This window comes from Lepidochelys kempii, chromosome 12 (assembly GCF_965140265.1).
Source record: "Lepidochelys kempii isolate rLepKem1 chromosome 12, rLepKem1.hap2, whole genome shotgun sequence".
NCBI classification, from domain to species: Eukaryota; Metazoa; Chordata; order Testudines; family Cheloniidae; genus Lepidochelys; species Lepidochelys kempii.
Genome location: NC_133267.1, coordinates 23,317,970 through 23,331,534, shown reverse-complemented (window position 1 = coordinate 23,331,534; position 13,565 = coordinate 23,317,970). Strand labels below are relative to the sequence as shown.

At 44.9% G+C, this 13,565-nt stretch overlaps 2 protein-coding genes across 3 annotated transcripts in view; one reads left to right on the top strand and one right to left on the bottom strand.

Annotated features, from left to right (window-relative positions):
• Positions 1 to 589: 589 nt before the first annotated feature.
• The window catches only part of FAAP24 (FA core complex associated protein 24), a 67,549-nt gene continuing 54,573 nt past the window's right edge, over positions 590 to 13,565 (bottom strand). The window contains exon 6 of the mRNA XM_073307867.1: positions 590 to 633. Coding sequence (XP_073163968.1) covers positions 628 to 633 — 6 coding nt within the window. The 3' untranslated portion in view covers positions 590 to 627. The remainder of the gene's footprint in view (positions 634 to 13,565) is intronic.
• Positions 11,522 to 13,565, top strand: part of RHPN2 (rhophilin Rho GTPase binding protein 2) — a 43,174-nt gene continuing 41,130 nt past the window's right edge. The window contains exon 1 of one of the 2 annotated variants that reach the window (XM_073307860.1): positions 11,522 to 12,088. In XM_073307860.1, the coding sequence (XP_073163961.1) occupies positions 11,684 to 12,088 (405 nt within the window). In that variant the 5' untranslated portion in view covers positions 11,522 to 11,683. The remainder of the gene's footprint in view (positions 12,089 to 13,565) is intronic. The other variant, XM_073307862.1, reaches the window with a different exon arrangement.

Below are 13,565 nucleotides of genomic sequence, written 5' to 3'. Positions count from 1 at the left end.
GTTCAGTCCATGCTGGAGCTCTTTTGCGATTCTGGGACTCCATCATGCTCACCTCTGCTGATGAGCTCTGCATGGTCACCTCTGCTGATGAGCCCTGCATGGTCACCTTGCCACACTGGCCAAACAGGAAATGAGATTCAAAAGTTCGCTGTTCTTTTCCTGTCTACCTGGCCAGTGCATCTGAGTTGAAAGTGCTGTCCAGAGCGGTCACAATGGAGCACTCTGGGATAGCTCCTGGAGGCCAATACCATCGAATTGTGTCCACAGTACCCCAGATTCGACCCAGCAAGGCTATTAGCAAGGCTATAGCGATTTAAGCGCTAATCCACTTGTCAGGGGTGGAGTAAGGAAATCGATTTTAAGAGCCCTTTAAGTCAAAAAAAAAGTGCTTCATCGTGTGGACGGGTGCAGGTTTACATCGATTTAACGCTGCTAAATTCGACCTAAAGTCCTAGTGTAGACCAGGGCCAAGGCAGTTATCAAGATGATGTTAGAAACAGTTGTGAACTGGAAAGTCATGTCTGTTAGCTGCTGCAAATAAGCTCCACTTTTATAATATATATCCTAGGCAATTTTGAGCACATTTACATATATATACAGGCTTTCTCTCTTTTTCTCTCCGTGAGTTTATTTCTGCATTAATAATTATACAAGGGAGAAAATACATTTTATTAAAAGAAAAAGCTCATGTCAACTCAGTCACCTTTTTGTTTACCTTTCATGTACAGTCTATACATAAGGTGTGTTGATAGGTCTTACTTGCCCTTTGGACCAGCACTGGATGTGACTCATTACGTACCATGTAGGAATCTAAAATAGTGACATCCACCCAACCTGTTCCCTTGCTGTAGTCAAGGACAACAAGCAGGGTTTGATTATGTACAGTATTTACCTTTACCTTAATCACACCTAGTAACAGTTGTGTGATCAATTGTTGGAATGTAAGTGGTCAGCAAAAGCACTGCTGTATGTTGTATGAGAGCTCAACTAGAACTGTGCAAACCTGCCATTTTTGGTTTGTATGGGTTGAAACTAATGCTGGGCCTGCCCCAAAACCTTGGACCCAAATACATGCAGATGTTGGGCTGTTTCTGGATCCAGCTTTTGCAAACTGTCCACTGAATGCATCTGATGAACTGAGCTGTAGCTCACGGAAGCTTATGCTCAAACAAATTTGTTAGTCTCTAAGGTGCCATAAGTCCTCCTTTTCTTTTTGTCCTTTATATAATGAATATAAACAAACCTCTAGATCTGAAATCCTGCAATGTTTAATCTGTCTCCGGATTTTAATTTTGTGGCTTTACCCATTATTATCAGAGAGAAACTTTTATGTAAATTTTGATTCAAGTGGTTTCCCAACCTTGCAATTTTCTTAAGATTCAAGGTCATGCTGCTGAAGGCAAAACTTTATAAAAAACATCTAATGTTAAATTCTATGCTGCAGGTGGGTTCTTGAGGTTTCTATTGATCCAGAAGATTTATCATATGAGCAGCTGTCACAAGTTTCTGTAAAACACTAAAAGGAAATCACAACACTCAACCTTGAGAAATTCCAGTCTAATCCTAGTTCGTAACATGTTTTGCTTTGAGTTTAAATCAGGTGTTCTTAGGACCAACAATTTTTTGCACAAAGCTCAGGTGCTTTAATTTCTGTGTTCAAACTGAAACTAGTTGAGTTTCATATGGTTTCAGGCTTTCATGGGAAATATTTACACAGCTTTAAATAGAATCCTCCCTATCTACATAATCTGTAGCTTTAATCCAGCTTTAAAACTGTAGAGAAGGGAACAATGGATATTTACATACATTATCTTTTTTCTCATCATTGCTAATTACTGAGCAGTTGGCCAGAATACCTAATGGTAAAATGAGCTGTTAGTCATTAGTATGGTAGGAGGTTTCCTTTGATTAGTAAACAATTGATCCTAAAGACTTTATAACCATAAAGACACATACACACAAGCTGGATTTTGCACAAAATGAACATTAATAACAAATCTTTTCCATGTCTTGTTTGGTACATACAGACAGATGGGGTAATAAAGTCTCCAGCTCCTTCTTCAATCATACTGACTTTCCTTTACCAGATGAGAATTACATCTTGCATTATAAAATTGCTTACTTTGTTCATAGTAAGTTGTTATCTCCCCAAGTCAATAAACAATTTGAAGTCGTTATACAAGTTGGTGGGAGAATATGTGATGATTTTGTTATATTCTATACAGTTTTTTAGACCATACTCATCACATAGTATCTGAGCACTTTCCAGTAGTTCATTAAGTAACATGAATACGCACCTGTCACATGTTGTTTGTTCTCTCATCCTCTCCCCAGGTGGAGCAGCATTTGTAGTGGAATGTCTTGTTTTTGTAGGGCTTTTTTATTATTAATAAATAAATATACATGTTGCTAACAGGGCCAGTTTTAGAGTAGGTAGCCCAAGCGACCACCGGGGTGCCGGGCTTGGGGTGCTGTTTTTGTTATTGTGACAAAAGGGAAAATAGAATGTCTGAAGTAACATGTTTCAGGTATTCCATATGTGGATTCATTTTTCAGTAACCTCCTAGAATGTTTTAGATCTTTGTAGAATCTTGTGGAACCTGCCAGACTTTTTCCTCGAACCTCCTAGAATGTTGTCAGCCATGCCCTTGCAGGTATACCAGGGGCGGGGATTCACCAGTCAGTCAGTGAGACATAAGAATGAACTGAAGTGAAGTGAGTTCACAGTTTCAGTATTGTGAACCTTGTTTTATTATGTAATTTGAAAGTGTGCTTATGTTTTAAGACTTGAAGAGTGTAAGTAGTGACTAATAAAGGACATATTTAGTGAGATGCCAGAGATATCTATCGAACCCCTATCTATGCAACAATATAAAAGACTGAAATCACTTGCTATTTTATTGCTTGAAAACGTCATTGGCTAGTACTTAGATCTCTCGGACCCTGTGGTTCAATTCACAAGGGTAAAGGCAAGAAAAGTGACTTTTCGAACTAAAAGACGAGAGTTAACCTTCTAAGGCTGTTACCTACTGTGACACTATTTAATACTGGTCCACTCAGTGTTGGAGCACAGTTCAATTACTTGATGTTAGTACATTTCAGTTATTCTTAAAATTAACGTTTCTATCAGCTTAGAGGAAGTAAAAATTTTTATTTGCTTATATATGGCATAAATAAATACAGATTTACAGATCCTAGCATGCAAATGTATCATCTTATGTGACAGGGATAAAACATGCATGCAAATCATGCATGAAAGTCATGAAATGGACTACAAATGCAATAAAAAATAAGGTATTCAAAAGTTTAACAAATAGAGGAGGAGCCTAAGATGCTCCTTGCCTGGGACACCATTTGGCCTAGGGCCAGCCCTGGTTACTATGTATTTACATTAGAGAAGGAAAGGCACAGGAATCATCACAAAACTCACAACTTTCCACTCAATTTGCAGGGCAAGGTCAAAGAAATGTGCCTTGCAACTGGAATGGAAAGTTGTGAGGTCTGTGATGACTCCAGTGCCTTTCTACAACAGCAAGGGGTCCGGTGGCACCTTAAAGACTAACAGATTTATTTGGGCATAAGCTTTCATGGGTAAAAGTCCACTTCTTCAGATGGCTTTTTTACCCACGAAAGCTTATGCCCATATAAATCTGTTAGTCTTTAAGGTGCCACCGGACTCCTTGTTGTTTTTGTGGATACAGACTAACATGGCTACCCTGATACTTTCTACAACAGTGACACATTCAGTGAAAATGTGGCTTTCTTGATTCTACAACACTGAGGATCACTGATCTAATATATTACCCATCAATTAAGTAGTTAATTGTTAATAACGTAGGCATATATATTGTGAAAGATATTTGCCACAGATAGGCTAGCAGAAACATCACCATTTTTATACGAAACTCAAATACAGGAGGATACATCAAAACCAGGAAGAAGGCCTCAAATCCACAGATGGATTTAATTTTTGTTACAATTTTTAAGGGCAGAGTGAAGTTTGCCAGTACTTGTCAGTGCCTTTGTTTTTAATTAAACTTGTTAAGAGAGTGGACCAAATTAGGCTACTTATTCTATCTTTTGTGTAGCAGTAACCTTTCAAATAGGTAGTGTAATGTTTGGTTTTAAACTAAATGTGAGCCACTGACATGCCATGGAAAAAAACACATTATAAACTTCTTAAGTAAATATATAAAATTAGGTGATTAATTGGTGGGAGTATTTTAAACATGGTAACAAAGGGATAAAAACATATCAACAAGAAGAACCGGAAACAATATTAAATCAACTAAACTCTCTTATTTTACCAAAATTACAGAAGAAATAAAGGCCTTGACTTAACTGCTGGCGCTTAACTCAGGTTCCACTGAAAGTTTTCTCTTACTGCGGTCCACATTCACACATCCACACTGTACCACACAGCAAAGCAGCCATCCCCCTGTTGCATAGGATAGACCCTGTGTCTTTGTCCTTACTGACACAAAGGGAGCTGTATGCAGTGTAGTTATAGCTGTGTTGGTCCCACAATATTAGATAGAAAAGGTGAGTGAGGCCATATCTTTTATTGGACCAACTTCTGTTGGTGAGAGAAGGAAGCTTTTGAGATACACAGAACTCTTCTTCAGGTCTGGGAAAGGTACTACCAGCACAACAGCAAAATGCGGGGTGGAACAGATTGTTTAGCATAACACAGACACTGGATTTATGGCTTATTACAACAACCTGTAACCCACTAACCTATTCTTTTTATCTTATGACTGCAGAGGTGTTAATGGGTCAGTCTACCTTGAATGGTCCCTTACAATATGTGCTAACTACTTATGCTAAACAATCTGTTCCACCTTGCATTTTTCTGTGACACTGGGAGTACCTTTCCCAGACCTGAAGAAGAGCTCTGTGGGGCTCGAAAGCTTGTCTCTTTCACCAACAGAAGTTGGTCCAATAAAAGATATTACCTCACCCATCTTGTCTCACAAAGGGAGTTGGTTTTTTGCATCAAGATAACTAACATGTAATAGCTCTAGCGCTATAATCCTCCCCCTTCCCCCACCTGTGGTTGACCTCACCTAGTTTGCCTTGCAGTAAAACTAAAAGTATCACAAAAGGCAGAAGTTTGCTGGCCAAGTGAATCAGCAAAGAGAATTGTTGTTCTTTTAAGATAAAAGTTGCTACTTTTTGATGCAGCTGTGTACGCTGAATAGGACATTGTAGGGAGTACTGGGCACTCCCAAAAAGTGAAGAAAGGAAGATAAGGAGTGTAAAGAGAAGCAAAGGAAGGAGGACAAGGATCCAAGGAGAAGCTGCTGACAGTATCTCTGCCAAGATCCTGAGATAAGGGAGTGAAACATGGAGTTCAACAGCTGTGTGTTTGAAAGATTGTATTTTGGATTCTCTTCAGAACACTATGGCCTAGTAGACAGAGCACTGGATTGAGATTCAGAAGATGTGGGTTCTATTCCCAGCTGTGTCACTGGCCTGCTGGTGACATTGGGCAAGTCGTCCTCTGTGACTCAATTTCTCCATCTGTAACATACAGATAATGATACTGGCCTCCTTTGTAAAATGCTTTGAGATCTACAGGTGAAGAGTGCAATATATGAGTTAGGTATTATTATTCAGGCTGATGAACTGGGGAGTGATCCATGGGGCAGATGAGCTGTGTGGTTTTGCCTCGATTTACGATGTCCTACAACCTGTGGACATAAATGTCTGGATAAGTTAGTCAGTGAGCCATGGAACCCCCACAGTAGTGGCTGATGCACTCTACACCTGCTCTAGTACAAGGGAAGAGAACCAATACAGTTGTGGGCTGCGGGTATCATAGGCTGGGGGAGGATGTGTCTTCCCAGACAGTTAGGTATGGCCCCGCCCACACTGCACCCTCAGACCTCCTTCTGCTTCCGGCACTCTGCGGGCAGCTCTTCCCCTAAGTCATCATGGCCCCAGCAGGGGCTGGCACTGAGGCCATGCTGCGCAGCCTCCCGGGGCTGGGGGAGGCTGGGGCTGTGCTGCTGGGCCTCCTGGCGCTCTGGGGCCAGGGGGGAGCTGGGGGTGATAGCCTGGGGCAGAGACCAGCGGCCACAGGCAGGGGGAGGGTCCGTGGGCACTAGCTTGGGGCAGGGGCCAATGGCCACAGTGGTGGGGGGACTGGGCTCCAGGGGGTCATGGAAGGAGCGGGACTTGAGGGGTCTAGCCACCCTGAGCCAGTGGCTCACCCACTGTCCGTGGATACAGTGATGATGTAAATTTTCCTTATTTGTGACAAGGGTTTATATTTTGTCTTATGTTTGCACACATTTGAACCATGTTAGGGCAGCTGGCCTGCTCACATTTTTAGTGTCAATAAACTTCAATTAAGGTAAAGAAAAGGGAATCTTTTTTTCCATTTAATACATGCATTAAAAACTCCATTTAATTTCACATCAATAGCCCAGTGTGTAAGGTGACTATATTTCCCAAAGTGAAAATGGGACACTGTGTGGGGCTGACTCCAGCTGTTCACCCGAACCCCCCTATTCCCGTGTGAGGCTGGTCCGAGTTGCTTGCCCAAGCCTTGCAATGAGGGGCTGGCATTATTGCCCGTCCCCCAAACATTCCTCTGCACCCTGTTAGGGAGGCACACCCCACTTTTTTGGTAAAACTGGGCATTTGTCCCATTTGCTCTTGCCAATGGGACAAATACCCAGTTCTGCCAAAAAAGTTGGGATGTGCGGGACAGGACTTAAAAAGGGGACTGTCCCAGCCAAAATGGGACATATGGTCACCCTATCAATGTGCCATGGAAAACAGCATTGCCTAGTCCATGCCTTCATCTCCATGTGGTTCTATGCTATTGTGCTTCTGCTTGTAAGCTGCTGCTTTAATGAAAAGTAGCAGCTGTTATTAGGAAATAAGGAGCCATACCTTTGGCATGTATAGCACACCACCATAGCTTATATCAACAATGTGGTCACACTGTAGTGGGTTAGGCTATCACATGTTGATTAACCCATGATTGTTTATCCCGTGGTTAGCATGCATTGAGAATATGGATAAAGAACTTTAACTGAAGTCAATGATGTAACAGATGTTCAGTATCTTTGGCAGATCTTAAACTTAATACAGTATGTATCATTGTGGGCCAGGAGCTGCATCCAATTTCATGGGAGAGGGTGACCACAGCCCCCCAGGGTTGGGAATGATTAGGTACCCTCTCCTGGGGAGGCTCGCTTAGCAATTCATACTGGATTTGCCAGAGATCAACAGACAAAGAAAGGACTTCTGGATAAATAGCTTGAGTTTAAACTGACTCAGGGCCTTCTTCCTGATCCAGTAAATGAACAGAACCTTCTGTCCAAGAGGTATGGGTGGTCAATCTTGTGGAAGGGCTGGAAGGAGTGACACCTGTCAGAGCTCTTGCTGGAGATGGGGTTGGTGATCAGGATAAGTTTATTAGCATGCATATAGTTTTTGCTATAATGCTTTTGCCTTAAGAATAAATGTACTTGCTTAGAAAGAGCCATGTGGTAACTTACAACGGGGGGCAATTATGCTATTTATAGCCTCTGAGGAGAATTCAAAACACAGGTGCTGGCCTGTTGAGTCAGTCTGGATTGCTGGGACCTGGAAATAACACAGTATAGGCAGGGAACTGTGCAGCGTAGAAAAACCTGGTCAGGAGGAAGAGAGGCACACGTCTCCACCTAAGAGAGGTGATGGCTGAGGACTTGGTAGCCTAAAGTGTGTGCCCTTGATGGACCACTGAACTGGAATACAGGTACAGTGTCCCTGAACTGTGACAAATAAGACATTTGCTCTTGACTGCAATGGGAGAAGGATCATACACTTTTAGACCATGTTGTCTCCTTTTAAGTGCTTTCATCTCACTGAAAGAAAAGGAGTACTTGTGGCACCTTAGAGACTAACCAATTTATTTGAGCATAAGCTTTCGTGAGCTGTGAGCTCACGAAAGCTTATGCTCAAATAAATTGGTTAGTCTCTAAGGTGCCACAAGTACTCCTTTTCTTTTTGCAAATACAGACTAACACAGCTGTTACTCTGAAACCTTTCATCTCACTGGTATTCTACAAGAATAATAAAATACAGTTCACCAAACCTCACGCTTTTGACTCAAAGGTAAAAAGCAAACTTCAAGGCTGCAGGCATCATCCAGCACAACTCAGAAGGCAAATTGTGATCTCAGTTACTCCAGACTTTCACCAGTGTAATGGAGCGGAATTTGGCCCTCATAGCTTAAGCTGCCTCCAGCCTGACTTCCACACTCTAGAACTTCTCCACCCAAAAGAATGCATCCTAGGGAAGTTTTCATCTCACTCTTAGAAGGTCTTTGGGCTGAAGAGAGCAGCTATAACAAATTTATTAAAGCTAATGTTAAAAAATTATATAACACATAGGTTGAGAAAAGAGTGTCTGTACATCTGGGTATAGTGCTTACATTATCCACAAATAGAAAGTTTGCTTTTAAAGTCGTAAGATACATATAGTGCATAATCAGCAATAACCCAAATTTAGGTGAATGAATTTAAGAATACAGTTTAGATATTTAGCATCCATGCATTCAGGTACATTACTCATGAAACAAGTTATACAGAGAGTTGGTGGTGGAAAGCAAAATATATCAATAAGTGAAGATTTCCCTCAGTAACTAAGAATTTAGGATAGTTGTCCATTTAGAAAATACAATCTATGAGGAAAGTATTTCAGTTACTTTCATGACTGCATTTCTCATCAGCACTCCAGCTCATCCCTCCTGGTATTGCTGATGTCGGGTGATGTGTTCTATGTAGATGTCCCTAGACCACCTGACAACATAGAATCATAGAATCATAGAATATCAGGGTTGGAAGGGACCCCTGAAGGTCATCTAGTCCAACCCCCTGCTCGACATGTTCCATTGGACAACATATTAAAACAGTGATCCCCAGCTTTGTAGAACTAGAAAGTCATTTTGTCAATTAATGGAGTCTCACAAAAGCCACAGGAAGGATTATCCTGATTATGATTATTATGTTGCATCCGATGAATAGAGCTGTAGCTCACAAAAGCTTCTGCTCAAATAAATTGGTTAGCCTCTAAGGTGCCACAAGTACTCCTTTTCTTTTTGCGAATACAGACTAACACGGCTGCTACTCTGAAACCTGATTATGTTGCAATCTTTGCCTATTGATGCTTCATTGTCATGACACAGTATCATCATGTATTGATGTAATACTATGACAAGCTTCTGAAAATAATTCCCACACATCTCACCACCATTATTTTATGACTACCTTTGACACAAGCTCTGCTTTCTCTTCTCCCTCTTACCTTTTGTTGAGACAGTGTGATGGGCGATTCTCCAAAGGTGCACTTTTCAAATTTGTGACCTCACAAGAAATGCAGACTCAAAAGACAGAGGCCAGAGATTGAAAATTACTATATTAGTTATATTCATCATATGCGTTTGTCACATTCCAGTAGTAGTCAATTGATTGGAATGTCTGTCTGGAGAATGATGGATCAATTGAATGGAAAGTGCTTCTGGAGTCAAGCACATTTTAAAAGCAGCAAAGACAGTTAAAAAGATAAGGAGTACTTGTGGCATCTTAGAGATCAACGAGAGTCTGTTGCATCCGAGGAAGTGAGCTGTAGCTCACGAAAGCTTATGCTCAAATAAATTTGTTAGTCTCTAAGGTGCCACAAGTACTCCTTTTCTTTTTGCAGATACAGACTAACACAGCTGCTATTCTGAGACCAGTTAAAAAGATGAAACAGCTGGGTCTGGCTTTGCTTTTGACTTGGATGGGACCTACAACTGACATAGATTAGTGAAAGGTAGTTGAATTAATATATTGAAATCATGGCAAAATTCTGATGGACTTAAACAGGGGCAGGATCGGGCCCCTAGATCCAAATTTCTGAACTGCTGTTTCTAAGATATATCAGTTCCATGGGAACATTGAATAGATGTGCAGCCTATCAGACTACAACTCATAAATAATTCTACAAACATTGGTATCTTAAAAAAATGCAGCTACAGTAAAAGAAGAGAGAACGTCAAAGATATTTTCCCTAAATAATGGGGAGTTGCCTCCGCAGATTTTCTCTCCTCTTTCTGAAGACTGTGGTTACATGACACTTTAAACTTACAGAGCATTTGTTGGAAAAAAACAAGAAACACCAATACTCACTTCTACTCATGGAAAGTTAATTATAAAGTATTTTGATATATTGCATCTTTAATCAGTACATGTCCACTGATCTCTTTAGGTCAGGGCTGTGCAGTAATGAGCACATTATTTTGGTATCTAATATTTAAACTTCTTTATATGACTCTCTAACAAAAGTACCTACAAAACCGGTTATACAATGGAACTTTTTTTTTGAAGGATGAGAGGTTTCATTTTAAGTGTTGAAGATTTCTGCAATTCTGAGGAACATTTTCTCAAATATTTTGGGTCCAATCTTGCATTGTTTACTTAGTTTTTTTGTCCATTGACTTAAAAGAACTTTAGTCTGTATAAAGCCTGCAGAACTAGGCTCTCTGAGTAACAGATTTTGTCAAAATTCTTCCCAGATTTCTGCTGCTTCTGGGTGATAAAGGTTTGAGATGTAGGTTACAATATATTGTATCGATTGGAGAAGAATTTGTTTTTAAAAGTGTAATGTGTAACCATTTCCAGAGGTGTACTAAAACTACTGCGTTAGTCTAAATACATAATAATAATAATAAACAATGGAGCCTGATTGTACCATTGTACAAGAACAAATAAAAACAGTTCCTGCCCCCCTCGCTGCCGAGTTGTCATTTGTATTAGTTTGCTGTACAATGGGCTTTAACAGGAAAACAACAGAACGCGTAAGTGCACAGCATATGCAGTAATTCTTTCTTGCTATTAATTATCTTGACCAGCATTTTGTAAATACTCCCCCAAGTGCTGAAAAATGAATCACTCATAGAGAAGAGTAATGAGCCAGGGTGACCATATTATCTCTTGAGATGAAAGCTTCAAATACAGAGAAATCAGGGGAAGTAAACGGCCCCAGGAAGACTGGTATGACAATGTGTGTTTGAAAACAAAGCCAGCAGCTCCCGGCGCCAGGGGGACAATGCTCCCTGCAGGGACAATTTCCAGGCAAATGGAAGGCATTGTCTCCAACTACATGAGCTGATGAAATAGACGCACCTGCAGCTTTCGAGGCTGGTATTTAACACAATTGCATGGGAAGGAAAATGCACTAGGGAAAATACATCAAACATGAATAAAGTCTTCTGAGGCCACATAATATGCCACCACCACAGACTATTCGTTTCACAGCAGAGATACCCAGCCAGCCCCTGGCTGCGTGCCATAAGGAAGGCTGAGAGTGGGGCATCCAGAGCAGAAAGGGTCCGGGATTTTACTAAACAGAATCACAGGAGCCTGCTTCTTCCTAGGGGAGGAGGGGAGCGAGGCAAACGGCACCCGCCGACCCATCGGAGCCGGCCCAGTACAACGAGGGGGCGGGCTGGGCGCTGCCCGGTGAATCAAGCGGGAGGGAGGCTCTGGGGAAGGGCACTTGTGTCGCCCGTTCCCTGTAGCCTGCGTGCACGCCACGCACCCAGAGTAGGTGTGGCGGCACAAGGGCACACGGAGGAAGTCACAGCGAAGGAAATCAGGGGGCAACGAAATGAGCAAGCGGCCCACAGCCCCTCACGGCCTCCATGCCACCCCCTCTCCCGCCCTCAGGGCGCCACTCGGACAGCCCGGGGCAGGGCGAAGCCCGCGCCTGGGGAGCTCGGGCGGGGGGGCAGGGAAAAGTGGCTGGTCGCGGCGTCCCCCCGGCGCATGGCGCCACCTTCCCCCCTCCCCAACACCCTGGGCAGGGCGGCGCGGCGGCGGGCTCGGGGGCGGATCGGGCGCCCCGCCCCGTGCGGGGGGTGGAGCTGGGGCGCGGGAAGGGGTTCACTCAGGCTGGGCGTCGCTGCGCGCACACTGTCAGGCGAGCCATGACGGACACCCTGCTGCCCCGGGGCTGCCGGGCGGCGCGGCAAGCAGAGCGCGGCTGTTTCCGAAAGGTAAGGGCGGGCCGCTCGGCGGGGATCCCGGGCCCAGCGTCTCCAGCGCAGGTAACTAGCCGCTGGCACGGGCCAGCCGCTGGGGTCCAACCAGACGTAGCCAGAGAGCGGGGCCAGCGGCAGACCCAGGTGGCTCGAGCTAGCCCCCTCCTGCCCCACCTTGCCAGTGCCTCCGGCCCGGGCTCAGCCTCTCCCCCACCGACAGGGTGACTAGCTAGCAAGTGTGAAAAATCAGGACACTTTTTTTTTTTTGGGAGGGGGGAAAAGTTGCCTGTGTAAGACAAAGCCCCTAACATGGGATGTCTTGTCTCCCTACACGCCAATCCCCTTTCCTGACTGTAAAACAGACTGACCCTAATGGTCTGTGGCAAGTGCCCCCCAGGGCCAGATTGATTAACCTTTTGTGGGCCCAGCGCCAAACATATCGTCCCTGGAGCGAGGTGCCGGGCTGGGGGCAATGGGACATGGCAGCCCAGTGGAAGGTCACTGTTTACAAACCAGCAGCCACCAGACGCACACTGGGCTGGCCTGCTGCATTGCCAGCGTGCCCCTTCCCCTCAGGAGGAGCCGGTGCTGTCACAATGCCCCCCACACCTCCTAGTGCCCTCCCACCCCCTGCCCAGAGGACCGCCCCCGATCCCTCTGCCCAGCACCCTGCTGCCTGGAGATCTCCCACAGACACCATGCCCCTCTGCTGAGACCCCTATTGACCCCATGCCCAGCACCCTCAAAACCATTATGCCCAGCCCCCCCAACTGCACAGTGCCCAGACAGATCCCCCACTGCCCAGCACCTCAACACACACAGACTTCCTCCACCCCCCACCGGCCTTCCACTGCCCAGCACCCAAAACATACAAACCTTCTCCACCACCCAGCATCCCCTACCCCCTCACTGCCTAGCACCCCTCTACAGACTCCCTAGAGACCCACTCCTCCACACCCAGTCCCCTCCCTCCCTCCCCCCACCTAACTAGGAGGTGACTGTGTCTGCTGGGCTGAGCCAGAAGTGCGTCAGGGCTGGACTCAGGGTGGAGCGGGTCAGGGCTGGACTCAGGGTGGAGCGGGTCAGGGCTGGACTCAGGGTGGGGCGGGTTTCGCACTGTGATCAGCCAGACTGGAGCAGGACCCACTCAGAACTGGCTGCAGGCACCAGCAAAGCAAGCCCGTGCTTGGGGCGGCACAATTCCAGGGGCAGCATTCTGGCCACACTTTTTTGGCTTGGGCAGTTGCGCTGTCAGAGCTTGGGGCAGCAAAAAACTTAGAGCTGGCCCTGGACCCACTTGCTTGGCCGAACCTGCCTGACCCCCCCGCCAAGACCAGACCAGCCTCTGCACCAGGCCCTGCAGGTTTTGGGCAGCAGAGACCGCTGGGAGCTGGAGTCACATTGGGGAATGGGGCAGGACCCTGGGACACAACTCCCGAGAGCCCACAGGCCCTGTAGCAAGCAGCCCTGCTCAGCCTGACATGGTGAAGCCTGGCTGCTAGGTGGCAAGCCCCCTATAGGCAAGTGAGACCTGCTGGCTGGG